At 61.1% G+C, this 26136-nt stretch overlaps 1 protein-coding gene across 1 annotated transcript; it reads left to right on the plus strand.

Annotated features, from left to right (window-relative positions):
- The first annotated feature begins 920 nt into the window (after positions 1 to 920).
- LOC135329093 (adenylate cyclase type 10-like) lies at positions 921 to 25091 on the plus strand. Its single transcript, XM_064516402.1, has 33 exons — positions 921 to 1043; positions 1669 to 1738; positions 5433 to 5537; positions 6086 to 6124; positions 6664 to 6807; positions 7325 to 7533; positions 7811 to 7907; positions 8235 to 8323; positions 8875 to 9066; positions 9309 to 9430; positions 9759 to 9835; positions 10160 to 10349; positions 11463 to 11515; positions 12424 to 12577; positions 13040 to 13232; positions 13832 to 13918; positions 14303 to 14586; positions 15173 to 15309; positions 15854 to 15979; positions 16328 to 16582; positions 17279 to 17620; positions 18143 to 18194; positions 19109 to 19331; positions 19719 to 19829; positions 20076 to 20254; positions 20841 to 20997; positions 21494 to 21698; positions 21806 to 21902; positions 22759 to 22874; positions 23128 to 23245; positions 23519 to 23714; positions 24218 to 24406; positions 24940 to 25091. Exons 1-33 carry the CDS (start codon positions 921 to 923, stop codon positions 25015 to 25017), a joined length of 4809 nt encoding a protein of 1602 aa, XP_064372472.1. The 3' UTR covers positions 25018 to 25091.
- The last annotated feature ends 1045 nt before the right edge of the window (positions 25092 to 26136 follow it).

Raw genomic sequence — 26136 nt, forward strand, 5'->3', positions numbered from 1 at the left:
CAGCAGGAAAGAAGCCGCCACGCTGTTCCGCCGTCCCCTCAGGTCCCCTGTTTCGGCGCACCCTGGAGCTAGCAGTCCGGGTGGTGACAGCTTGTGGCCAGACCCCCAGGCAGGGGCAGGGCAGTGCGCGTGCAGTCCACACCACTCTGCCGCCGCTCCCAGCTCCGCATTTCACAGCAGCGAGCACGCGGGCGCAGGCCCAGGGCTGCCCGCAGGGGTCGAGCTGGTCTCCCACCGCTGCTGGCCCAGGCACGCGTGCGTCCTCCTGCCTCCGCTGTACGGCCCCCCCGCGGGCCCAGGCTGCCTTTCTGCTCCGGCTGGGAGCCTGGAAACAGGGACTCTGGGGCTCGGCTGGGGGCTGCTGCCTGGGCCAGGTGCCTTCCAGCTGGCAGCCGGCACAGCCGGCTCTTCCCGCTGCTCTGGGCGGAGTCAAGTCTGCGACCGAGCTGCCCCCGGCAGACGGAGGCTGCTCCGAGCAGCAGCTACAGCGGCGGCGGCGGCGCCTCCGGGCTGTGGCCACGCCCCCTCCGCGCGGCGGGGGCGGTGGCTCCGCAGGCTCCGCCCCCCGCGGGCCCGCGGCCGTCGGCAGTTGGCAGCTGGGGGGGGCGGCGCCGGGGGCGGCCCTGCCCCGCGGGCCCTCCGCCCCCGCGGGCGGGGTCGCGTCCCGGTCGCCCTGCTCCAGGCCCAGCGCCGGCCGCTTCTCCCCGAGCAGCTCGCGGGTGCCCGGAGCGCGGGAGACAGGGCCGCGCCCGCAGCCCGGAGGCGCCTCCGCTGCTCCCGGGAGCAGCCTCCCCCCGCCTCCCCGGCCGCGGGCGCGCCGGAAGTGCCGCGCGGGCCGCAGAGGAAGTGACGGCGGGGCGGGGGCGGCGCCCGCCGGATTCAAGCGGCTGGCGGCGCGGCCGTTGGCGGCGGCGGGCGCCATGGAGGTGCTGACCTTCCCCCGCTACAGCCCCGGCGACATCGTCGCCGCCCTGCGCGGCCACGTGCTGGCCGGCTCCGAGGCCCGGGCCCTGGCCAAGGGCGACCTGTTCCCCGCCCCCAAGGTGCGCGTGTGCGCGAGCGGCGGGGAGCGCGGCCGGGCCGGGCCGAGGTGGCGGCGGCGGCGGGGGGATGCGCCACGCCGCGCCCGAGCTTCGGGGGCCTCTGCTCGTCTCTGGGCTCCGCGGGAGCTGGGCGAAAGCAGCCGCTGGGGCTGGCACAGCCCCGCAGCTTCCCCAGCACGGGCTGGACCGAGCCTCGTAAGCGGAGCCGGCAAAATAGCGCTGTAGGCGAAGAACTTGTTGGCCCACAGTGTTGGGTTCCCCCCCGCCCCTTTTCCTTTTAACAGTGTGGTGAAGTGCCTTACTGTGCCCTGGAGTGACTGTGTCTGTGACTTCTGGTAGATTTTGGCGTCACTTGGTTTGAAAGCTGCTCAGTGAGGAGGAAGAAATTGAAATACAGGGCACAGACATGGCAGTTAGGTCGCCAGCTGCTCTGAGGTGATTCCTGCCTTTTGTAATATGGAATGCAATGGGCTATTACTGCTAGTACTGCAAAGCATTGGGAAGCAGTCCTTCTCTGTTTTTGGGAGTCGGTGTGTTGAAGGCAGACCTGCTTTTATGGCGTAGTCTGGGAGCCCTGAATAATGAAGATGAGATGTTCCTGTGTGTCCTTCCTCTCGCAGCCTGAAGTCTTACACATGATTTTCATGAGAATCCTGCAGAAGGTCTATGGAATCCGCCTGGAGCATTTCTGCGTGGTAGGTTTGTACCTCCAGTCGCAGGCCCCTGGCTGCTGGCTTGAAGAGTTATGTCCCATGACGGGGGAAAGGCCCCAGAACTGTGCTGCAGCCAGGGAGTTTACCAAGGTCTTTTGGCTGGAGAGCCCAGCAGAGCTTACTGGCACCAGCCCAGATGGCTCACCGGTGCCCCCGAGCATCTGAGACTCTTCTGCTGTGGAAAGGCAGGTATTTGAGGAAAGAGATTCAAAACAGGCTTGTAAGGTCAGGATGCGCTATTTAGATCTAGACTCTAAAGCAGGATGCTCCCGTCGGCAGAAGCCCTGGGCTGCAGGAGCCCTTTGCGCAGTCGGTGAGCAGCAGTGGGTGCCAAAGGCTCCTGGAAATCAGGTCATCGGTTTCGGAGCCTCCGTGTGGACACAGGAGTCTGAGTTGAAGCTTGCGGTTTCTGACGAGCTTGGGTGTGGCCCCCACCCCTAGACCTGGGGAGCTCAATGAGAAAGAAACACTTTTCCTCCCCAGAGAAACTTGTAAGAGGAAGCAGCCACATGTCACAGTTAAATAGGGAGACTGAATCTTCTGGGCAACAACTCAGGCATTTTTGTGACTCTTGCAAACAAGGCCCTTCAGAAAGGCCTTTCCCCAGCAAATCCCCTCTGAAACCAGATGGGCCTTGAGGGCACTCCTGGGCCCTAAGGGTCCTGACCAGCCTCACCTGAGGGCTGACATCCCCCCACCTGCCCCCTCTGCCCACTGGAGCCCCCTTTCAGCTCAGGCCCGGGCCTTCAGTCCCTGCCTGAGCTAGGTCCTAGGTGTCCCTGGCCCTGCCTCTGCCTGCTGAATGGCTCTTGGGCTGATGCTCTCGGTAGCTTATTTCCTGGACAGCCCTCTTGGAAGTATGTTGCAGCTTGTCTCCAGTGCTGTCTCTGGTCCTGTTTCAGCTTGGTCCTGGCTGGCCCAGCCAGGCCTCCCTGGCTGGAGCCTGGTAGCGGCTCATGGCTCGCCTTGGCTGGGGCTGTTGCTGGGCCCTGTTCCCAGCACGCGGCTGTGTGTGCCGTGGCAGCCCCTGCAGGACTGCGCCCCGTGAGCGAGAGCCCTGCCCGTGCAGGGGCTGCCCTGGGCTCCCAGCTCACCTCGCCTCGGGGAGTAGCCTGCTGCGGGCTGCGTGTGAGCCAGGGTGCCTAAGGAGGATATGTTTCCCTGCGGCATGAAAGCTTTGCACAGCCCTGGCAAGCACGGCAGGGAACCGGAGCTGCCTCCTGCCAAGTCTCTCAACCTTTTCTTCCCTTCTCTGATATGCCTGCGCTGGGTGTAGCTGGTTTGCTGTGCCGCTGCGCAGTGCTGCGAGCGGCCCCTGCCTTCTCTCGGGCTCCTGCGAAGGCTCTGCCCTGCTGGAGCCGTGGTGTTTGGGCAGAGCGCTTGTGCAGAGAGCAGGAAGGGGCCTTGCAGCCGTGGGAGGTAGATCGCTGCCAAGCTGCTTGTTCACGCTGCTGGTGCCCGCTGTGCTCTGTGGTCACTGTGGAGCTGCCTGCGCAGTGTGCCCTGGGCTCCCTGCTCGTGGGGAAGCCTGGACTGCCCTCCGTGACGACACTTGTTAGGCCATTTGTGCTTGGGAACGTGGGAACCAGCTGTTCCAGCCACAGGTGGAGTTCAGTCCCTGTGTGGGTTAAAGAACAGCAAACTGGAACTGTCTAGAGGTAGCTGCTCAGCACGACTTCTATAAAACTTGCTTAGCATGAGTAGCTAAATTTGCTGAAGCCTTAGGCCACCCTTAGATAAAATAATGAACTTTTACTTAGTCCAGTAAGAAAAGGGCCTGAGAGCTGGTTCCAGCTGGGAAGATAAGGAAGCTACAAGCAGTCTGCATTCCTGCGTCTCACCCTCCAAAAGGGAGGATGTCAAGGCTTTGAAATAAGACCAGTGCAGGGCATTAGGACCTTGAGGGACAAAGCCTCAGCTCACTGCTGGGGCAGTGTTAATTGTAATGATTTGGAATCACCTCCTCCTCCTCAGGACCTTGAGAGACAACAGTAAGACCCAACAAGAAACGAAGGTACAACCGTCAGCAGAAACTGCAACAGTAAAGATGAGGGAGAAAAACAGCCTGCCTAGGAACAACGATGAGACCCACTAAGGAGCAGGAGACCCCAGACCTGAAAGTTACGATTGGTCTGAACTACCGCGTGAGGGGTGGGAAACTGAATTTGGAAAAGCTGTAATTGCCCAGGGATTTCTTTGTTCGGGGTCCCTCGTCGGAGGCACCCAGCTCGAGCTGTAATTACTGCACACACGTTATTAAAATGTAATTATTTAATTTGCTTTGATCTGGCTCTGAACTTTTCTGCGGGAACCTAGGGTTGGGCCCTGTTATGGTGGCCGACAAGCCTCATTTCCGTAACAGCGCGAGCCTCCCTTCAGCTCTGTGTGGGAGACACCTGCACCGCGCTAGCCACATCTGAGTAAGCGGCTCGGGGTAAGGAGGGAGTTTGGGCAGCTTCCTGGCAGTTGCTGGGCAAGCGATGCCTTGCAGAGGCTGTCAGCTGGCTCCGTAGCTTGATGACAGCATACAGGTAACTGATGACGTGTGGATGATGTCGCTGTGAGCTGATTGTGACCCCCCGTTGGTGGCAGAGGGCCATGGGCGCCTCACAAAGGCCTGGGGTCAGTGCGCAAGTCTGCGCGGTGGTGTCTTGTCCTCCTCCCTGCTGGGCACGGTCGTCTTCTCCTGAGGTACCGCGGGTACCGCAGGGCGCTGACGATGGCTTGTGCTTGGGAGAGAAGGGCATGGTGCTGCTCGGAACTGGGGGAAGTAGCTGCTTACGTTCCTGACCTGCTTTTGTCTGAGGACTTGAAGCAGGAAAACCGTTCCGTTCAGCACTTCCATGGAGTCCTGCTCTTTGCGGATGTGTCAGGTGGGTCAAAGCGTTACAAAGGGCGGGCACTGAGAAGAAGTCGCTGACCCGAGCCACTGGGACTTGGTGGGCTTTCTGGAGCCCTGGTCGTGCCAGCCGTGGTAGGGAATGGATCAAAGGAGATCTCTTTGCTGCTGAGGTCTTCTGCTTTGGGGAAGTAGTGCTCAGACATAGCTGAGGTCATGCCACAGGGATTTTCTTTGCTGCCAGCAGCACTGTGGCCTGCTTGTGGTCAGCCGTCCGCTCAGAGCAGCGTGCGTAGGAAGCTCTGAGGCTGCTGCAGCAGCAGCTTGGGCCTGAGCTGTTGACTGCAGTGCCGGCTCTGGAGCTTTGGTGCTGTCTGAGCTAGTCCAGGCTCTGGCTAATGAAGGCATGGGAGATGAGGCCTGAGTGCCTCGCCTGAGGCTTGTTAGTCTTTGTGAGGCCAAACTCGGTGGAGCAGCTCCTGCACAAAGGAACCGGCTTCTCGGGTGCAGCATTTGCTCCCAAAGGCCTCCTGGCTTTCTAGCTGAGCATGTTGCCTGGCCGTAGGCAAGAGGCGAGGCAGCTGTGGGATGTGCTGGAGGGTCCCGGGCACCTGCAGGTGCCAGGCGTAACGTGTGGGTGTGAGGATGGGAAAGCTGACCCTCGGCGGGTGCTCAGAAGCGCCGGTGGACTTGGGCGGCTGTGCCCGCTGCCAGAGGCCCTCCTGCGTTCTCCTCGGCGGTGCCTCTCGGCTGGGTGAAGCTGGTGTGGAAACTGCCCGGTCCTTTGGCCGCGTAGACGCTTCCTGATTTCTTTGCGCCTGTGTGTCCCCGTTCCAGGTTTCACTGCTCTGACAGAGAAATTCAGCCAGAGCATCAGCCTAGAGCAGGGTGCGGATGAGGTGACGCAAACCCTCAATCACTACCTGAGCGACATCTTGGAGGGTAAGTGCTGTTCTGCAGGATTGTGGGGGACTGGGCTGTGGGGAGGCAGAGGTGCTGGGCAGCCTGCCGCTGCCTCCTTGCGCGGGCTGGGGGTTTCTGTGGCCCTGAGGGCCACCGAGAGCAGCTGGGCTCTTCTGGCGGGTGCTTTCTGCTCCCCACAAAGAGCAAGGAGGTGCCCGCTTTCTCGGCACCCGCCCCTGTGGAGGGCCCCCCTGTTCAGCGATGGAGCAAGACTTTGCTGGGGTTGGGGCCCAGGGCACAGTGGGGGCATCTAGCCAGTGTTAGTGGTGCCCAAGTGACCCGGGGGTGGGGGCGCTGACAAATGGGTGTGTTACCTTTGCCAGTGCCTCTTCTCAGGGCCCAGTACTGTAGGTGCCGGTGCTGTGGTGCCTGTGAGCAATGTCGCCAGGCTGGAGCTGTGCTTTCCTGCGCTGTGCCCCACAAAGCAGCACCGCCCCTGTGCTCCTCTCCGAGCAGAGGGACCTGTCCTGCAGCCTTCTTGAAGAAGGCCGAGATGCAAGGCTTCTTTTGCTTTCTTTTGTGTGCAGAGCTGCTGGCTTTTGGAGGGGACATCTTGAAGTTTGCAGGTATGTATTTGTAAAAGAGACGTAGGCCTGTGTGCTGCAGCTGCAGAGGAGTGCTGGGGAGAGGGGAGAGAGAGCCGCGAGCTGGCAGAGCCCGGGGGGTGGCTCTGTTGGCAGCCTGGTGCTCGGGGGGAGCTGCCATCCGGGCCCCCAAGCTGGGAGCTGCAGTGGGACAGCAATGATGTGCAGGGGTCAGGGCGCCCTGGGAGCTGGAGGGTTGGGGCAGCACAGGAGAAAGGAGGGGCCACGAGAGCCCTGGCGTCTCTGCGCTGGAGGGGACTAGCTGGGGGGTGGGTGGGGATGTCAGCGTTCCTCCAGGCCCGCTGCGGGCCCTCTTCCTCTGCCAGCGTGGCTGCTGTTGTAGCTGGCCTGGAAGCGGGGAAGGTGTCCCTGTGCCCAGGGCGCTGTAGTCCGGGGGGATGCCTTCACACAGACGCGTTTTCCTCGTCATGCCTGCTGGTTTCTGCTGTGCCTGCAGGTGGGTGCAGGCCAGGGAGCATCAGGTCTCCTGGGAGCCTTCACTGTGCCCTTGCTTTCCCCAGGGGACGCCGTGCTGGTGTTGTGGAGGGTAAAGCAGACCGAGTTGAAGGACACCATCAGCCTGGTGCTGCAGTGCAGCCAGCAAATCCAGGAGAAGTATGGGATCCGTGAGACGGACGTGGGCCAGAAGCTCCGACTGAAGATAGGTATGGGGAGTGCTGGCTTAGCTGCAGCGTGCGCAGATGCACGGCCCTGCGCAGTACTGCAGGGTGCTTTGCAGCATCAGGAGAGGCGGTGATCGCCGCTGGGGCCAGCGGAAGCCTTTCGTGCGGAAGGCTGCTGTGTGCGCTCGAGCAGGCGGTTACGAGCCGCCTGCATGCACGCTGAGCAGCCGGCGAGCAAAGCTGCCGGTCTGCTGGGCCTCTGGTGGGGGCAGCCGCGGGAGGTGCCCTGCGCTGTGAGCACGTTGTCAGCATCAGCTGCGTTTGCCCCTTGGCAGGCACCGCTTTTGGGGACCTCTGTCAGCAGGCCCCTGAGTAGGACCCGCTCCCTGTCGAGAATCACTCTTGAATCCATCCAGACAGACGCCTCCACTTGAAGCAGTTGAGAGGAGGAGGCTGTCTGCAGGGCTGAGCTGCACGTTTGGCCTGTGCAGAGTTGAGCTGCGGGGGGGCCGTGGGGGTCAAAATGCTCTCTGCATCACTTCTGCTTGTCTCTCGCCAGGGATCTCGGCAGGGCATATATCCCTGCTGACTGTCGGAGACAAACGGGAGCAGCACTTCCTGCTCCTTGGCCAGACCGTGGGTGAAGTTTGGCAGGCCCAAAACCTTGCCACCGCAAGTGATGTCGTCCTGTCAGCCGGCTGCTGGGAGCTGTGTGACCAGAGCAAGATCACGGCAAAGAGAATTAAAGGCCAAGCAGCTGCTGTGAAGGTAGGTGGGATGGCCTCTAGAGCGCCTTTGAGGCCCTGGACGTGAGGCAAGAAGGTGAGAGAAGGCTGAGGAGATAGATGCCCGCGGAGGGAGTTGTAGGTGTCGACGTAGGTGGGGAGCGGGAGCGATGGCCCTTCTGTCTCAGGGTTAGCTCTGGATTCCGCTTGCTGGGTTTGGGGAGGGGGTCGGGGGCCCTGGAAGGGTTTGGCTCAACTGGTGACGTCTTCTGTGGGTCATGAAGCTGTTCCTGAAACCTTTTTGTTCTGTGTGCCTTTAGGTTACAGGCGTGGAACGGATGTCTGTGTGTCAACGTGAAGAACTCTTCTCTCAGTTTCCCCAAGCCCGGCTGAACTCCTCTTGTCCTGAACTGTCAGGTGAGCCCCAACTTGGTGATGTTCTGTGGCTGCCCAGAGAGAGAGGGGCGGGCTTCTTCAGGGGCCAGTGAGGAAGGCCCTCTGCCCTCTCCCGCTTGCACTTTGTATTCGCGCCTGTGGCCCCGCTGAGCTTCAGCGGAGGGGCTCGCTGCTTCCTCCGCCTTCCCGGGGGCTGCTCTGGCTGAGCCCCTGCAAGAGGAACAGAGGTGCAGAGGGAGGAGAATTGTTCTCCTCGAGTTCCAGCGCCAGCCCCCGCTTTCCAGCGCTGCCCCTAGGCAGGCTCGCAGCGCCATCCTGCCCGCGACCGCCTGGCTTTTCCTTCCTTAGGCATCCTGAGGCCCGCTGTTACCCTGGCCCCTTGTCACTCTCTGTGGAAGCTGCTGCGCAAGTACATCCCAGCGACGGTGCTGAGGAAGGTATGGCCACAGCTGCCGGGAGCTGCGTTTTTGGAGGGGAGGAGGAGCTGTGCGTTGCAGAGGGGCCGTTCTCAAGAAAGCAGACGAGCAAAGGAAAGGCCCCCTTAGGCGAGAACCTGGGGGAATTGGCACCATGTGGTGCCCGTGCCAGGAGGCTGCCCGCTGTGTGCTCCTGCAGGGAGAGGGGCGGGTGGCGGGAGGTGGATTTCCCTCTGTATTTTCCAGCGCTGTTGTTCTGGACGTGACTGTGGGATAAGAGCAAGCTTCCCCTGGAGTCCCCACAGCGTTGCTGAGGGTGGCCCCTTGTGTCCATGCCTGTAGCAAGGTGTGGTGTTCCTGGCGCTTGTTTCTCTGCTCAGGGATGTATTGCGTGCTTCGGTGTCTGTCCTGCAGAGGCCGCAGCCTGCTTTGCCCAGAAGGGCGGATTTATTCCTTGCTCTGATAGCAGCTGCTCTCAGTGCCCATGTGTGTGCTCTGCCTTGGTATCTGCTGCAGGCAGCAAGGGCTCAGGGAGAGCTGGCTGGTGAAGGTGTCCTGCTCTTGTCTTCCAGCTTGATGACAGACAGCCCCTGGACTACATGTCTGAGCTCCGGCCAGTCACCTGCCTGTTTGTCAAGCTGCATTTTGCTGCCCGTGTCAACTTAGCGCAGCTCTGCAAAGCTATCCAGGACAGCAGCGTGATGATATCGGAGATCATCCGTCCTTACAAGGGCGAGATCAACAAGATCATCATGTTTGATAAAGTGAGTGTGGGGGAGCAGTCCACCCCGCAAAAGTGTGGGCAGCAAACGAGGGAAGTAGCTGTGTCTCTTGAGCGGTGGGGAAAGGAGAAGCAGCTCTGCCTCGGTGGTGGGATCAGCAATCGGCACCCTCTGGCTCGGGGCTGCCCTGAGGTTCTGCCGGTCTCCACGGAGGCCGGAACCTCCCGGCGCGAGCCGTTTGCCGCAGGCGTTGTGACGAGGCGTGCTGTGCGTGTCCTTGGCAGGGCTGCACGTTCCTGTGTGTATTTGGACTCCCTGGAGAGAAGGTGCCCTACGAAAGCGTTCACGCCTTGGAAAGTGCTCTTAAAATCTCCAAGGCGTGCTGCTCGAGGCCTATGAAAATCGAGTGAGTGGGGAGGCGTGTTGCTTGGGACGGCGCAGGGGAGGGAGGGATGGTTTCCCAGAGTGACATGCCCTCTAGCTCGGCCTGCTTGTGTCAGTGACTTTCTGCTGGTCAGAGCTCTTTGGCCTGAGGGGAAGGGTCGAAAACTACCTGGCTGCTCTCCGCAGCCCGTTCCACCCGGGGGTGTCGTGCTGCTGAGCTCTGCCGGTCCCCGAGGTCTGCACTGCCAGGGTGGCTGGCGGTGCGAGGGAGAGGGGTGAGGGTAGGTGGGTGGGCAGGCGGGACTGTGCACGGACGCTGCTGACTGCCTGCCGCTCTCCGTGCGTGCCAGGGCGGTCTCCGTTGGGGTTACCAGTGGGACGGTGTTCTGCGGAGTCGTTGGCCATCGTGTGAGGCACGAATACACAGGTACGACGCGTCTGTCTGAGGAGCGGGTGGCTGGGCTGGGTCTGTTTGACCAGAGCAGTGTGCCAAAGGAAGAGGCGGAGTGGCCGGGAGCAACCTGTTGCCCGTGTCTGCTGGGCTCGGCCTGGGGCCTGTCAGGAATGACAAGAGGCAGAGCGGGTCCCGCTGTGGGGCGGGGGAAGGGGCTCAGAGCCTTGTTGTTCCTCTGGGTTGTGCTCCCAACGGTTTGGGGCTTGCCTGTGCTGGAGGGGAGGCAGCCGTTGGCCTTGAAGGGTGGAGTGGGTTGGTCTCCTAGGTACGTGACTGTGTGCTCTCTCTTTGTGGCAGTCATGGGCCAGAAGGTGAATTTGGCAGCCCGGCTGATGGAGAGCTACCCCGGCATAGTGTCCTGTGACACAGCAACCTACGCCACCTCTCAGCTGCCCTGTTCCTACTTCAAGGAGCTGCCAGAGGTGAAGATGAAGGGGGTTGCGGATCCTGGCACCATCCATCAGTACCTGGGGATGTTGGAGAAGCTGTGAGTGTCCTCTTGGAGCAGGCTGGTTGGGGGCACAGTGGCACTGGGGGTCCAGTCTTGGTCAGCAAAGAGTAGTTGTGCAGAAGAGAGCAAGCTGGCCTCTGCCCGGCCCTGCCATCCCTGGGGCTGAGAAGATGGAAAGCCAGAGCGTGGGTGTGCTTTTGGCCTGCCTACCTGAGTGCCCCTGCTGTTAGGGGACTAGGAGTGAGGCTGTAGGGATGCAGAAGGCTTGTTGGTGCCTGTAGGCACAATGGGCCTTGCAAGCTCTGTCCAAATGGCTTCCATCTGCGCTTTCTGCCCTGCGCTCGCTCCGTTGCATGCGAGACCACTGCAGCATTAATTCTGACCCGCGGAGGGGGCTTTCTCCCAGCTGCTGCTGAGCATGAAGCTCACAGAAACCTTGTGGTTAGGCCTGTTCCCGTGGGAGAACGTGGGTCACTGGGACTCTGTTCCTGATGGCTTCTTGCTGAAACTTCGGCTGTTGCCCCGGGCCGGGGTTTGGCAGTCTCTTTGGATGACCTTTTGGACGTTAACATTGCCATCCCCTTGAAACTCCCAAACTCGAGCCGAAGGTGCCTGGTGCTTGGCGTCTTGGCCCAAGAAGTCACCCTTGTCCTCCTGTTGCACACCCTGGCTTGAACCGATAGATCTTGCTTGCCCGTCTTCACCGTGAGAGCATCTGTTCCAAGGCTCTGCTTCTGTAAACCGCTCCCTGGGAGCAAAGCCCGGGGAAGCAGTTGGCAGGACCAGAGACTCGTTTTGCTTGTCCTGCGTGCTCAAGCAGTGTGTTAGCCAGCAGCACTGCCTGGGTTCTTGCTCCTGTCTCTGCTTCCTTTGGGTTTGGCCTCTGGTGCTCGAGTCTTGCTACGGTCCGCTGTCCCGCTGTGGCCGTTGGGCGGCTCTGTGCCCCAAGTTTTCCTAGTGCTTCTTTGGTGTTTGCCCCCTCCGCTGGGTCAGCGTGAACTTTGGCGGTGGGAGCTGGGCAGGATAGCATCCCGCTTGAAAGAAGAGCGGGCACCCACGAGCAAGCGCATCCTCAGCTCCCCGCGTGACTCTACGTCCTCCAGCGTCTGCCCACTTAACTGACTTTTGTTTTTCTCTTCCCCCTTCTAGCATAGCTGGCATGGAGGTTCCGAAGGCGAGGTCCGCGTATCCCACCTTGCTCGGTAGGTGGAGAAGGCCTTGGTCTCCTGAAAGCCAATTTCTGGCCCTCGGTCCCTGTTAGTACCACTCTGGGAACGGAGAAGCTTTTGCGAGGGATGCCGTTGCCTGCAGTGGCCCTAAGGGTTTGGCGCATACCTTGGCTCCTGGCTGGTTCCTATCTTTGGGGTTGCGCCGCAGCTAGAGGTGGGAAGCAGGACGATCCTGCCACGCTCCATAGCTAGCATGGGGGAACTTCTGAAGCGTGCAGTTGCTCGCAGCCTGAGAGCTGAGCTGATGCCCATATTTGGGCTCGGGAAGGAGCTTTCCCTCTGTCCGACTGGCAGAGTTTATTTGGCAGTGTGTTCTCTACGTGGGAGTCCTCCGAGTTTGTTTCTCGGCACCACCTGGCTCTGTGAGGAGCACCTGCTGCTGTGGAAACCGCAGGGCGCACTGTGTGCCTCTAAGGCCTGCTGCTGTTGCCAGCTGTTTGGGGACTGCAGCTGCTGCCTTAGCTGCAGGGCGCTGGGAAGCACGTTGCGGCTCCCGGTCCCCGGAGGAGACGTTCTGAGTCCCTTTTGGACACAGGTGCCTGCAGTGACTCCGACTGTCCCTTGCAGTCTTGTGCTGGGAAACTGGGGAGTTGTGGGAGGAGGTCTGGACCTCTTTGCCTGTGAGCGAGAGGCCAGGGAAGGAAAGAGGGCGTGGGAGCTGTGCTGTGAGTCAGGCCTCAGGGGAGGCGGGCCTGCTAGTGCCCTAAGGCAGGCAGAGGCGCAAAAGCGGAGGAGCTGTTTGGGTGGGAAGGAGCCCTGGCTGTAGGCAGGCTTGTAGATGCGGTGGCGGGAGGGTGCCGTGGTGGCGAGAGGGAAGGGTGCGGACGGTCCTTTGCTTTTCGGCTCGCTGCGACAGCTTGCTCTCTTGCTTGCCTGCACAGGTCGGGAGAAGGAGATGGCCCTCTTTGAAAGTTACTTGAAAGCCTACGTGGCTAGGAAAGAAAGCCGCATCGTGGCATTTGAGGGCGTTATGGGCTCTGGAAAGAGCCATCTCCTCACTGAACTTGCCTATTTAGGCCAGGCTGCTGGGCACAGGTGAGTGTTGTTGACGGGTACCTGTGGCTCACTTCCCCTGCCCACCCACTGATGTTCGTGGGCTCCTTGAGCCCCTCTGCCAGTGTGCCTGGCCCCTGGACTGCAGCCCTGAAAAGCCTCCTGGAGATGCTGCTTCGGAGCAGCTGCGTGCCCTCCTCCTAGCTCTTGAGGGAGCTAGAGGTGGCTTCTGGAGCCACTGCTCTTCCCCTTGCTGCTTTGGGCCAGGCACAAAGCAAAGGAGAGCCGGAGCTCAGGGCTTCTTGTGCCCCTCCAGACCAAAGAGAAGAAACCCTGGCCTGCCTGACAAATGCTGCTTGCACTGAAGAGCCCGTCTGGGGCCGTGTGTCCAGAGTGCCCTTGCCGTCGGCCCCCGATTACGCCTCTCTCCAAGAGCTTTGTCTTAGAAGGCTGTGGCTGTTTGGGGCGCTCTCTGAAGCTGTCTCTCTTGCTTCTGCATGGCAGGGTAGTGGCTGTGGAGCTGACGGAGCGGAACCTGAGGCAGGCCTGCTCTGCCATGCACATGATGCTGGCTGTGGCCATGGGCCTCCAGGCCTGTCAGTCGTGCAGCGCCAGACAGCTCGTCCTGCAGCAAAAGCTCCGAGGGCTGATGGGAGAGAGCAGCTACTGCCTCCTCAATGTCCCTTTCCTGGTTAAGGTGAGAGTGAGAGCCCTCTCTGGCCAGGGCAAAGGCCTGCTTGTGAGCCGTCCTGTGGTTGCGGTCATTTGGCTGCTCTGCTGGGGAGTGGGCTTAGCTGCCTGGTGGCAAGAGCAGGGGGATACCACGGGCTTCTGTTTGGGGGCCTGGTGGGGGGGCTCTCTGTTTGGGCTGAGTCGAGGTGCCAGGCTGCTGCAGGCAGTTCCTGGTGTGTTGCTTAGCGGCCTGAAAGGGCATTGCAGAGAGGCTTTGAGATGGGGCTGATGAGCTGGTGCTGAGCTCACCGCTGCGCTCACGCTGCTCCATCCCAAGATGCCCATCATGAGGAAACAAGCTCTGCTTGTCCTGCCAAACGATTCCCCCTCCCCGGCCCCAGCCCAACCGCCCCCCAACCCCCAGCTCTGCCAGAGACCCTCAGCAGAGGAGCTCTGTTCTGGGCTCAGGGTGACATCCACACTGTGTCCCCTCCCCGTTGTGTTGGGGAGAGGTAAGATGCTGAGGGCAGCCGCGGCGTTTTGCTCAGTTAGGCTTGTGGGGGGGGTAGGCGTGCTGAAATGCCCTGAGAGGCTGCTTCTCTGTGACTGTGCTTTTCTGGCCAGTTTCCGCTGTCGGAGAAGGTCTCCAAGATGAGTGACGCTCAAAGGACAGCGGCACTGGAGTCGGTGCTTAAGAAAGTGCTACAGAAGGTGAGCAATTCTCTGCATCGTGGGTCGGAGAAGGAAAGCAAGGCGGCAGGCTGAGGGTTCTGCAGGAGAGTGGTGGGAGCTGGCGGGAGGACAAGGTACTGGAGTCCTTGCCCTTCCGAGGCTAAGCTGCCCGTGCCATGGCCCTGATAACTTTCTTCCTGTAAAGTTGGAGGGCACGTGCTCGGGAGGAGGAGCGGTGTCTTTCTGTGCTCCCTTGCCTGAGAGACCTTAAAGTCTCAGGGAGATTCTGAATGCACAAGTAGCTGGGGAGAGGAGAGAGACTTCGGAGCGTTCTCTGTCTGGAGAGAGGCCGGCCAAAGTTCCTCCTGCGGAAGATGCTTGAGAATCGCTCGGAATCCACCCTGAACAACCGCTTTGTTTCAGACGGTTGAAGAAGAAGTTGTCGTATTTGTCATCGACAACGCGCACTACATTGACGCGACCTCCTGGGCTTTTCTGTGGCGGATGCTCAGAGATGTCCCGGCCTTCCTGGTCATGGGCTTGGCTCCTGGTCGCTCTAGAAGACAGAGGCTTTGCAAAACTGCAGCAGACATCCTGAAGCTGCAGCAAACAACCTGTGTCCATCTGGAAGAGCTGAAACCTTCAGCTGTTGTGCAGAAAGCCTGCCAGGCCCTTGGAGTTGTCAGCATGCCCCGGGCCCTAGAGACGTAAGTGCCAGGCAGGGCCTCTGAGCTCTTCCCGAGGGGTCGAACCTCTGCAGAGGGTGGAAGGGAAGGAACGCCCGGGAAAGGAAGCGCGCGGCTTCTGGAAGCGCCGCTGCGTCTAGGCAGCGTCGGAGCTGGCTTTCTCATGACACACGACGCTGGCAGTTGTGAGCTGAGAGTGGGCAGCTGCCTGGACACAGAGCATAGGAGGTGTCAGCCCTTGTGTGTTGCGCTGGAAGGCAGGCGGGCAGTGGTCCTGGGCCTTGGCGTGGCTGAGGTGTGGGAAGGCATTTGCCTAGGCGGCGGGGCTGATCTGCCGGGGCCGAGGCTCTCACTGGTGCTGGCGAGGGTCGAGGCTGCTGGGGACAGGAAAGACGAGGCTTGCTGCTCTGCGCCTTGGGCACTGTCCGCGACTGTTCTCCTGCGGCTTGCAGCAACCGCTGTATCTTGAGGGCAGCTCACGTGCCAGAGCCGGTGGGAGTCCTGGCCCGTTCAAAAGGGAGGTGTGGCTGTGGTGAAGACGCTGGTGCGAAGTGTGTCCCGCCTCGCTTTGCCTGTGTCAGTCCCTGCTGGATCTGCTCCTTTCCAGGTTCCTGATGCAGAGAAGCTACGGGATCCCATATTACTGTGAGGAACTGCTGAGCCACCTTAATCGCCACAACATGCTCTTGTTCCACCCGCTGCGGAAGGATGGAAAAACGGAGGCCAAGTGGGAGAGCCTCTTCAGTAAGCACCTTTGTGGTGGGCTGCCTGGTTGCTGTGGTCCATCTTCCACAGCACATTCTTGCCCTGGGGTTCCCCTGTGAATTTGGCCCAGTCAGATGTTGCAGCAGTACCGAGCTTGGTGTGGATCAGGTGTGGGTTCCTCCATGCCTTGCTGCTGGGATAGGCCAAGCACGGGCTGGGGAGTCTTGGTGGCTTTGAGAGGGCCAGCGCTGCTGCTGTGGCAGAAAATTGCAAAGGAGGAGAAGAGAGGCTCCCTGGCACTAAGCTAAGCCCTGGAATGGTTTGGGACGAGCGTGACCTGGGGCGGTTATTCTGCAGCGGTGCCGAGAGTCACGTGGCTGCAGCGGTCCTTGTCGGCAGCCCCGCGGCTGGATTTCTGCTGCCGCTGACCCCAGGTCCCAGCTGCTGAAGACCTGCTGGGGGGTGAATGCTAAAGGGTGGAGGACGGAGGGAGGGCAGATGAGTAACGTGTGCAGGCAGGCAGTCACGGCACAAACTGCCTCCCTTTGATAATCGCTTTATCCTGCTCTCTCGCTCCGCTCAGCTTCTGCGATGGAGGCTTCTCCTGGGGCAGCATGCCACAGCTCCAGCGCGGGGAAGGACTGCAGGGTGTGCACCGTCAGACCTGACGTGAACCTGCAGAACACCGTGCTTCCCCCCACCCTGAAAGGTGAGGGGCCGAGCCCTGCTGGGGCATCGCCGGGCTTCTTTCCCGGGGCATTGGCTAGAGAGAGGCTGGGCGTCCGCGTGCTGCCGAGTTGCCCCTCTCAGCTCTGCTGGGAAGGTGGCTGTGGTCCCGCTGGCTCTTCCCGTCTCTAGGGGTGCTGGGTGGGAGGCTGTGAATGAGCATCCCTGCCCTCTAGCAAAGATGGGTGGCCTGGGTTGCGCCTGCCCAACGGGTTTGGTCCCTAGGAAGCAAGGCTAGAATCTACCATGTCCTGTGTGGAAGCTGATGCAGCCTCTGCAGCCTTGGTCTTGGGAGAGGGCAAGAGAGAGACCTGCGGCTTGTTTTTGACAGAGATTGCGCTGACTGAGCTGGACAGCATGGAGCCCTCAGAGCAGCTGGTTTTGAAGTGTGCAGCCATCATCGGGCTGATGTTTACCACCGAGCTGCTGTTCCACATCCTTCCCACGTGGACCAAGGCTAAGATGGAGAAGGCATTGAACGTCCTGGTGAGAGGCCGCATCTTGAAGTGGCTGAAGGCTGAAAAGGTGGCGGAAGACAGCAGTGTTTCCACCAAGGGGTCCGTCGCCTCTCTGGAGGAAGAGTGCGGTAAGTGGTGATACCACGGCCCTGGGAGCGCTGTAGGCTCCTGCCGCTCCCGGCCGTGTGCCTGGCGGGGCTCCCCAGGGCACGCCGCACTGTCCCCCCAGCGGTGTGTAATGCCCAGGGCACCCTGGTAGTTAGGGATGGGTTGTTAAGAGCTCGGACAAGGAAATCTCAGGGGGCGCGTGTGCCCCAGGCTTTGTGCTAGAGGGAAACGTTCCAGTGAGCTGCTCCGAGTGCCTCCGCTACCCTGCCTCGAAGCGCTGCTCAGTGCCCGTGCAGGGGAAGGGGCAGGAAACACCTGATGTCCCTGCCCAGCCTCCTGCAGTGTCCAGAGGGGAGGTGTTGTGCGTGGATTTTTATTCCCCGCTGGCGCCGGGGGGAGCGTGGGAAGCTGGGACCGCCTTGCAGAGCGGGAAGAAGGAGCTGGCTGCGGCTCGCTCCTGCTGCTGGCAGCATCGCCAGCTCCTTGCCGGAGCGCGGCTGAGCACTGTCCGTTGGGAGGGAGGGCAGAGCAGCAGCCTGTTGCGCGGGCCATGCTAGTCTCAGCAAGGCGAACTGGGCCCTTTTGCTCTAGTGCTGCAAGGCTTTGAGCGCAGGAGCGCCGGTTTCCCGCCGAGGAGCCGCGCCAAGGCCTGTCTTTCACCTGCCGGCTGTGGCGGCCCTGCGCTCTGGCTGATGCCAAGCCCCGTTGCCTTTCAGGTGCCCAGAAGTGGTCCTCGGGTGAGACCGAGAAGACCGCGAGGCTGCAGTCCGGCGTCCTGGCCTTCTGCGCCCCGCTGCTGCGGGAGGCTGCCTATGAGCTGTGGCCCAAGGCGCAGAGGGTGGCCATGCACCACAAGTGCGCGGCCTTCCTGCAGAGGCAAGTGCACAAGTGCCAGTGCTGCGGCGGAGGGGACTTTGTGGCTTTCCACCGCTGTGCCATCAGCGGCATCCAGGAGGGACAGAGCTGTGACGACTTCCCCAGCAAATGCTACTTGCCCAGCTGGGAGGCCTCCCTGGGCCAACACGAGACGGAGCGAGATGAGCAGCCCACCACTTCGGGTACGTAATCTGCCGTGCCCTGGAGCCTGGGCCCTCCCCACTGTGGTTGCACAGTTAATGGAAGTGCTCCTCTGTCTCAAGCCCTGTCTGCAGAAGCCTTTCCCGGAAGCCTAGGGCTGCTTTCAGTGCAGTGCAGATGCGTTCGCAGGACTAGCTTAGGCCTCCAGTGAGCACAGCTGCACGGCCAGAGACATGCTGTGGACCCAGTGTAGAGCCTCTGTGCCCTTGAGTGCCCTCCTGCGTTTCCCTGGAATTACCAGAGCGCAGCCCATCTCCTTGCAGTGCCAAGAGCCTCAGGGTTGCACCCCCCAGCCCAGCAGGCCGAGGTGTGTTTCCTGGTGGGTCCGCTACACTTGCCGGAAACATAACAGCCCTGCGGCGAAGGCAGATCGCAGGGGAAGGGGCCAGGAAGAGATGCGCCGTCGGCGCCTTGACTCTGCTCTCCTCCTCTGCTACAGCATGCCAGATGTAGCTCTTCCCCCTTGTGAGGTGAGAGGTGTTTAACTTGTGCTTTGTTTCCAGAGACTGCAAAAGCGCTGCAGGAAGGGAAGAGCGTCCTGGTGGTGACTTCTCGGTGAGGAGAGGAGGTTTTGATTATCTCTGGAAGTCAGCGGGCTCAGGGTCTCCAGAGGGGGCAAGTGGAGTTCCCAGTTTTGCCGGCTAGCTGTGACACTAGCTTAGGCAAGAGCTGGCCTGTTGGGTGGGAGCTGGGATGCGATGGCCCAGGAGATGAGCATCCTTGAGGAAGCCCGGGGGCTCCCAGTGAGGATGGCCACGCTAGGGTGGAGCAGCCCTGGCTTTCTAGCTGTACGAGAGCAATGTTGCGAGCCGGGTAGCAGCAAAGCAGCCGCTGGGAGCAGGGAGGCTTGTGGAAGGTGCCGCAAATGCCCGCTTGTCATCTTGCCTGCCTAAAAGACTAATGTTGCTCCAGAGCAGCGTCAGCAAAGGCTAATGCCAAAGCAATAGCTGGCCACTGCTTGAAAGGGGAGGTGTTGCTCCTCGTCTCACTTTTGCCCTGCCTGGCCAGGCTCTCCTTGTGCTCTGGGGCTGCGGGGCTCCCGAAGACTGCCCAGTGCACTGGTTGACATTGCTGCAGTGGGAGAGAACAAATCTTGCCAAAAAGCACTGGGTTAGTGGGTGGTACTGGCTTTGCTTGCAGTCAGGGGAGAGCCAAAGCTCTCGAGCGAGGAGAGAAGGCAGCAGAAGAGCGGAAGGGAGGAAGGAGCATGGGGGGAGAGAGAAAGCAAGGTTGGGGGGACCCAGGCCACTCAGGGGTCGGCCGCGTCGACCCACTGTCACATGGAATGCCACTGGGAAACTGGTTGCCATTGTGTGGGGCAGACAGAAGAACCAACCAGCGCGCTCGTATGATGCATGCGTGCGTGTGGCCTTGTGCTGCGCTGGAATGTGCTGTCGGTCTCGGCAGCCAGACCAGCGCAGGTGACACTCGCGTGTCTCTTCTTTCTCCGTGATCTTGTCTCCGAGTAGAGCGACGCAGCGGTTTCTGGCCAAGACCGAACAGATCCCTACGGTGGCCAGCGAGACCAAAGGGATGCGCGGTGCCGTGCGTTCCTGCGAATGCAAGGCCATCGTGGAATTGGTGCTCGTGCCCTTGGCTCACCACCACATGGCAATGGGCAACGATGCCAGAGCCCTTTATTATCTGCTGGAGTGCGCGGCTGCCTACTTGCACGTCTGCGACAACTACCTGGTGAGCTGCCCTGCTTGCCAGAGCCCACTGCACATGGAGTCCTCTCAGCGGCCTTGCCCTGGGCAAGCCAATCTCCCCATTGCAAAGGGACATGCCTCTGTGGGGACCTGGGGATGGACAGCAGGGCTCAGACTCAGGGGTTTCCTGCTGCTTGCCTCTCCTGTGGCAAGAGACGCAGGGCAGAGAAGCAGGACCTTGGCGCAAGGTGCGCCTGCCTGCAAGGAGGTGGTGCGAAGGAGCCCTGGTGGCTGTGGTGTGTGTGGGGGTGGGCGTTGCCGGGGCAGACGCGTGCCCTCCTCGGAGAGATGCTGGAGGCGAGTGGGAATGAGGGGGCTGCAGGCAGGCTCCACCCTGACGCTCGCCTGCTCTCTGTGTGCTTGTTCAAAGGCTTTTACAAATCTGACCAAAGCAGAGGTCCTGATGAGCTCGGAAAGGGCTAAGAAAGCCAAGGTGCTGGCCTGCTTTGAAGAAGCCACCTTCCTGAGCCTGAAAGGGGAGGTAAAGTGATAGGGGGGCTCTGAGGGCTCTCCTGGTGGGAGGAGTTGGATGCCTTGCTGGGGAGTGGGGGGGCTGTCCCTGGCCCTGAGAGGCACGGCTGCTGTGAGCAGCCTTTCCTGTGACCGCCTTGCCCTCTGGCCAAAGCCAGTCGAAGCCCTTGGCCTTGAATGAGCCAGAGACTTGAAATTTGGGGTGTGCTCAGTCGGAGCCCTTTGGGCCTGTCCGAAGGACCCTTCTCCTGTGCAGGTCTGCTACAATATGGGCTGCACGGACCTGGCAGAGATGACGACGAGAAAGGCCTTGAGCCTGCTAAACAGGCAATTCCCGGTCACCTCAGCTGGCGTGGTCTTTAAATCTCTTCTGGAGAAGTTGAAGCATGCCTCTTGGGAGGTGACCAAGGCCTCCTGCCTTCATCAAGAGGCCAGGTAAGCAGCTGAAGGGAAAGAGGAGGGAAGAAAGAGGCATTTTCTTCGTGGTCCTGAGCCCCTCGGCCCACCCCCACCTAGGCTGAAGCCCAGACTTTACCAGAGCATAGGTCTTGACATGGGGAAAGCTGCGGAGGGGCCTGGAGGCTAACGGATGGGGGAGCCGGCACGTGTTGGCTTGTGGGGGATGGTGCGGGTGAGAGCAGAGCAATGCTCCCAGGGAGTACAGGCTGCCGAGGGAAAGGGAGTGTGCGGGAAGGAGCAGGAGGGGGGCATGGAGGGGGAAAGTGGAGGTGGGGTGTGAGAAGGAGGAAGCTCAGGGGCTGTAGCCGGGTGCGAGCCTCCCGTACAGCAGCCCTTTTCCTCCTGGTGCCCACTTTTGCTCGGCCTCTCTGGGCTGCAGTGCCACCGTGTGTCCTTGTTAGCAGTCCTCTTTCCCCGGTGGTGCTTCTTGGTTCTGCCGCCTCCATCCCTGCAGCCCTGCCTGCACCAGCTGCCTCCTCTGCCCCCCTGCTTCCCTCGGCCCTGTCTGACTCGGCCCTGCGTCGCTAGCGGCTGCGGCCCAGCAGTTTCTCTTGTGTGGCAGGAGGGAGAGGCTCCCCTGGCTGCTCCGGCAGAGCCGCTGCCTTTTCTTGCTGCGGCAGCTCTTCAGCCTGGAGAGTGCTTCCAGCGGCCGGAGGCGCTCGCGCCTGGCAGCGCTCATGGAGGTCAACACGGCCGAGGAGTCCGGGGATGCGAGTCACGTGAGTGCCTTCTCTCTGCAGCAGCAGACACGTTTCTGACATAGCTCCTTTCCCCTGGCCTGGCAAGAGGAGCAGCGGGCTCTGCCCTGGCAAGAAGAGGCCAAATAGGCCGGAGACGTCCGTGTCCCTGGACTCTTCTTTACAAACTTCCGGAAGATGCGGGTTGCTGTTCTTTTTGGTTGTTCCTCTCATCGGATTTGTTTCATAACTGTAACCGGTGGGCTGATTGTGGCTTTAAGCCGGCACCAGTTTCTGTGCTCTGCAGTTTCCTTGTGGCCTTTTCTAAACCTGGTGCGCGACACCCCGCAGCCCTCGTTTTGACACGGCCGCGGTTAGCAGCGGCACTCGTAAGAATGGCTTGTGGTTCGGGTGAGAGGCCTGCGAGTAAAAGAGAAGAGAGAACCTGGCTGTTGGGTTTATGGCCTGAGCCCTCTAGGCCAGAGAATCGCCCTGGCGAGCTTCAGTCTTGTGCATTCTCCTGTTTGGACCATTTCAGATCCTCTGGGCCTACGTGGAATACGCCCAGCGCTGCCAGGACCTGGGCTGCCGGGAAGAGTGGCTGCAGTACGGGCGGGCGGCCATGCAGCTCAGCTCCGACGTCGAGCCCTTTGGAGGAGGGGTATTAAATGCCGCAAAATTCGCCCAGGCCCTGTCCCATCTGAACCTCAGCCTGGGAAATCTGCCCCTCTCTGTCGATGTCGGTATGTACTGCCCCCAGTCCCTGCGAGAAGAGGTCTCCGCAGAGAGAGCGAGTCTGTGCGAGTCTGCTGCTTTTTTTATTTTTCCTTGTTTTTTTTTTCCTTGCCAGGCTATCGTGCCAAGAGCCTGTGCGCAGAGCTGGAGCAGCCCGATCTAGACCGTGAGGTTCTGGCCACGCTCTTCACGGCGCTCTTCCTCCAGATGAGGTAATGCTGCTGCTGGCCAGGCTGCTGGTTGTGTGGTGTCAGGGGACCACCAGAGATCCCTCTTGTGTCATTCCCTGCGCACAGAGAAGAGGGCTTTTTGGTTTCTTCTTTGACGCTCGCTGGCTGTATCTACGCTGGTAAATTAAATAATGCCAGGGAACGTTGCTGGCCATTTGGGAACGCGCGTGTCTGCTTTTAAACTGCTTGAACAGTTCCTGGCTTGGTTTTGGCCCTTGCCACGTGCTGCTTCCCCCAGTCAATTCCCAGGCCTGGTATAGGAGCGAGCACAGTGCAGGGAGCCGTTGCACTAGGCAGTTTGGGGGCGCCCACTGTGTCTTGGGCGCTAGCCAGGTTTAACTGTGTGGACACGGGCCTTTCCCTGCCCCTTGGCCTTGGTGCCCGAGGCGGCTCTGGATTCGGTTCACGCACTCGTCTAGGGGAAGCTCGCAAGAGGAACAGTTTCTGAACAAAGTGCACTCTCTAGGCCAGCGTGGAGGGTCCTGGGGATCTGTGCGTGCTCTTCTGCCTGTTTTGACTGAAAGACTTTGATGGAAAGGTGACTAGCTCTGCTGCTGGGCCAATGGGAAAGCCCTGGCCGCATGGGAAGGATGCCTGAGTTTTGTTTCGGGCCTTGCCGTTTGAGCTGGGGTCACTGAAGCCTTTCCCCGGAGACTTGTTGCCAGAAGAGTACTGGGTGAAAAAAAGTCCGAAGGAGAAACTCTGACGGAGTTGCCGGAAAGAGCGCAGAAGGGAAAGAGAGGGATGATGGGAAGGGGAGCGGGAAGCATCTGGAGGTGCTGACCTGGACCCCACCCCGGGGAGATGCTCCATGGAGGCTCGTTGTCTCCCTGCCCAGGTACCCGGAATGTGTGGAAGTGCTCGCCAGGCTAGAGAAGCAGGTGGCTGGAGAGCACCGGATCATCGGGCAGGCGTGCTTCTTCTCCTGCTGCTTAGACCTCTTGCTTTATGCTGGTAAGTGCTCAGTGAGGAGGGCCACAGAGAGCCAGGAGGCTTGCAAAGAGGGTTTTTCTCCTGATACAGCGCTCACCCCAGAGCCCTCAGCAATCCTTTTACTTTCTCCTCAGGGTCCTTGGCAATTTGGCCGTGCGTGTGCGTGCGTGCGTGCGTGCCTGTCTGTCTGTCTGTCTCTCTCTTTCCTCCCCCCTCCCCCCACCGCCTTTCTTTTTCTGCAGCACTGCTTCTCTGAGATACGTTTGCATTACAGGCTGGGAGTATAAGTCATTTGAGGAGTGCAGGAGCTTCGTAGAGCAGAATGAAGCAAACTGCATCCTCAAATCACAGAAGAGCATCCTGTTTGGGCTGTTTTCATCCCTGGCTCTTTGGTAAGTTAGAGGGTTGCTTTGAGTGGCGAGAGGTCCCAGGCAGCGGTTCTGGCAGGGGAGGTGGGAGCTCTGGGCTTGTCACGTCCCCCGTCCCATCTCCAACAAGGTGGCCGTCCCTGGGGTGCTGTGATGAAAGGGACTGGGGGGGCCGTGCACTGGGAGCAAGGCGGCAAGCAGCCTAAGACTTGTTAGCCGAGGAGACAGTCCAGTTACTCGATCATCTCCACAAAATGTGTGAGTGTGTGTGTGTGTGTTTCTCTCTGCACCATGTAGGTTTGCAAGGCTTGGGCAATGGGACAACTTCCAGAAGCCCTTTGAAAAAGCCAAGCAGCTGCTGAAGGGAGCTGACGCCTCTGTGCCTGCCACGCAAGCGTGCAGTCGGCTCCTGGAGTGCTACAGCCTGCTGCTGAGAAAGGACATTGAGCACAGCTCGGCGAGGGCCTGGGAGAGCCGTGCCGGGGCTCTAAGGGTGAGGGAAGAGGAGGACAGGGATGTGCGTGCTGTAAGGGGACTCCAGGGACAGGGGTGTTCCTAACAGCCGTGGCTTGACAAGGCCAGGTGGAAGCAGCCGTGATGGGGTGGAGCCAGGGGAGAGGCAGAGGGTAGTGGGTTAGAGAGGAATATGGCGAAAGCCTCCTCTCGCAGGGGTCTCGGCAGGAGGTGGAAGAGAAGGCGGTCAGGTGAAGGGTGTCTTGCTGGGCGTGTGAGAATTCCCTTGTGGGAATGGCCTGCAAGAGAGGAGAAGAGACTTCCACAGCCGTGAGCTAGTGAGCCCTGCTTGAAATGCCTGTGCCATATGAGGGCTTCTGGCTCCGGAGAGCTTTGTGTGGTACGTCAGCCTTGCTGGCTGTGCGCCCCTTGTCGCTTTGGGGCTGGTTTTTCTCCTTGGGGAATAGGTGCTGTCCTCAGTGGCAAGCCGTTGCCGAGCTCGATGCCTTTTCCTGACGTGCCTCTCCGTTGTTCTCTCGGTAGCTGGCCGAAGAGGCTTTCGCGCGGTGCTCTACAAGCCCCGTCTTCTACGCCAGAGTCTACCACCTGAAAGCGTACATTTTCCGCATGCTGGGTGACAAACACGAGAGCCAGCTGTGCCTCACCCAGGGCCTCCAAGCCTGTGCGCTGAATGGCAACCTCCTGGAGAAGACGTGGCTGGAGATGAGCTCTGTAAGTTGATGCTCTCTGCCTTTGAGTTGCTTCCTGGGCAGAGGTTCAGCCTGCCCTTGGAGGAGGTGGCCCAGACTGTACTCCAGCAGGCCCACGTAGGGAAAGCCCCTGGAGAGCAGCAAGAGCATGCGCTGAAAGCCCTTGGGGAGCTGGTAGGTGCTCTTGGCCCTCCTCACCAGCAGGGCGGTGGCAGCTGTGACACGTCTCACCCAGGCAGGGCTGGAAGGAGCCCTGAGGAAGCAGCGTGCGCTGCAGCTCCTTCCTCGCAGCATCTCTGCTGGGCTGAGGACTGGAGCAGCTTAATCTTTGCCTCTCCCTTAAGCCAGCTCTGGGAGCCCGGCATCAGCCTGCGCTGAGTCTGCATTTGCTTTCCCTCTCCTTGCCCTCCCCGAGAGGCTTTTGCAGCTTGGCAAGCTGGTGGATGGATGGAACAAGCTCCTGTGCCAGGCCTCGCTTGCCTTGCTGGCCAGCGCTTACAGCTCTGGGGCTCTCCTGTTCTCCTCGGCTCTCACTCTGGCTTTTGTTTTCCTTAGGAGCAGTGGTCCACTGGAAAGGCCTTCAGGCACCAGTCTCCCCCGGGGCCAGCTCCCGAAGCAAAGCCAGAAGTCTAGCTCCAGGTACCTGCTGAAGCTGCCAGTACTGCAGAGCACGGATGCTCCTCCATGAATTAAATAATTAAATCCCACCATCGTCTCAGTGTTGTGCATGGAGTCACTGACCCCAGCAAGAGGACGCTGAAGGCACGCAGCGAGAGTCTCTGGCCTGTGCTGTATGGGGAAAGCTAGGCTGGGGGGAAGCCATCGCTGAAACTTGTAGCCCCCGAGAGAGTCGAGGGCTGTCAAGCAGCTAAAGAAACTGTCTCTCCCCCTCCCTCCCTCTATCCAAATCAGCAGCAGGAAAGAAGCCGCCACGCTGTTCCGCCGTCCCCTCAGGTCCCCTCTTTCGGCGCACCCTGGAGCTAGCAGTCCGGGTGGTGACAGCTTGTGGCCAGACCCCCAGGCAGGGGCAGGGCAGTGCGCGTGCAGTCCACACCACTCTGCCGCCGCTCCCAGCTCCGCATTTCACAGCAGCGAGCACGCGGGCGCAGGCCCAGGGCTGCCCGCAGGGGTCGAGCTGGTCTCCCACCGCTGCTGGCCCAGGCACGCGTGCGTCCTCCTGCCTCCGCTGTACGGCCCCCCCGCGGGCCCAGGCTGCCTTTCTGCTCCGGCTGGGAGCCTGGAAACAGGGACTCTGGGGCTCGGCTGGGGGCTGCTGCCTGGGCCAGGTGCCTTCCAGCTGGCAGCCGGCACAGCCGGCTCTTCCCGCTGCTCTGGGCGGAGTCAAGTCTGCGACCGAGCTGCCCCCGGCAGACGGAGGCTGCTCCGAGCAGCAGCTACAGCGGCGGCGGCGGCGCCTCCGGGCTGTGGCCACGCCCCCTCCGCGCGGCGGGGGCGGTGGCTCCGCAGGCTCCGCCCCCCGCGGGCCCGCGGCCGTCGGCAGTTGGCAGCTGGGGGGGGCGGCGCCGGGGGCGGCCCTGCCCCGCGGGCCCTCCGCCCCCGCGGGCGGGGTCGCGTCCCGGTCGCCCTGCTCCAGGCCCAGCGCCGGCCGCTTCTCCCCGAGCAGCTCGCGGGTGCCCGGAGCGCGGGAGACAGGGCCGCGCCCGCAGCCCGGAGGCGCCTCCGCTGCTCCCGGGAGCAGCCTCCCCCCGCCTCCCCGGCCGCGGGCGCGCCGGAAGTGCCGCGCGGGCCGCA

Source organism: Dromaius novaehollandiae, chromosome 8 (genome assembly GCF_036370855.1).
Source record: "Dromaius novaehollandiae isolate bDroNov1 chromosome 8, bDroNov1.hap1, whole genome shotgun sequence".
In the NCBI taxonomy this organism is placed as follows: domain Eukaryota; kingdom Metazoa; phylum Chordata; class Aves; order Casuariiformes; family Dromaiidae; genus Dromaius; species Dromaius novaehollandiae.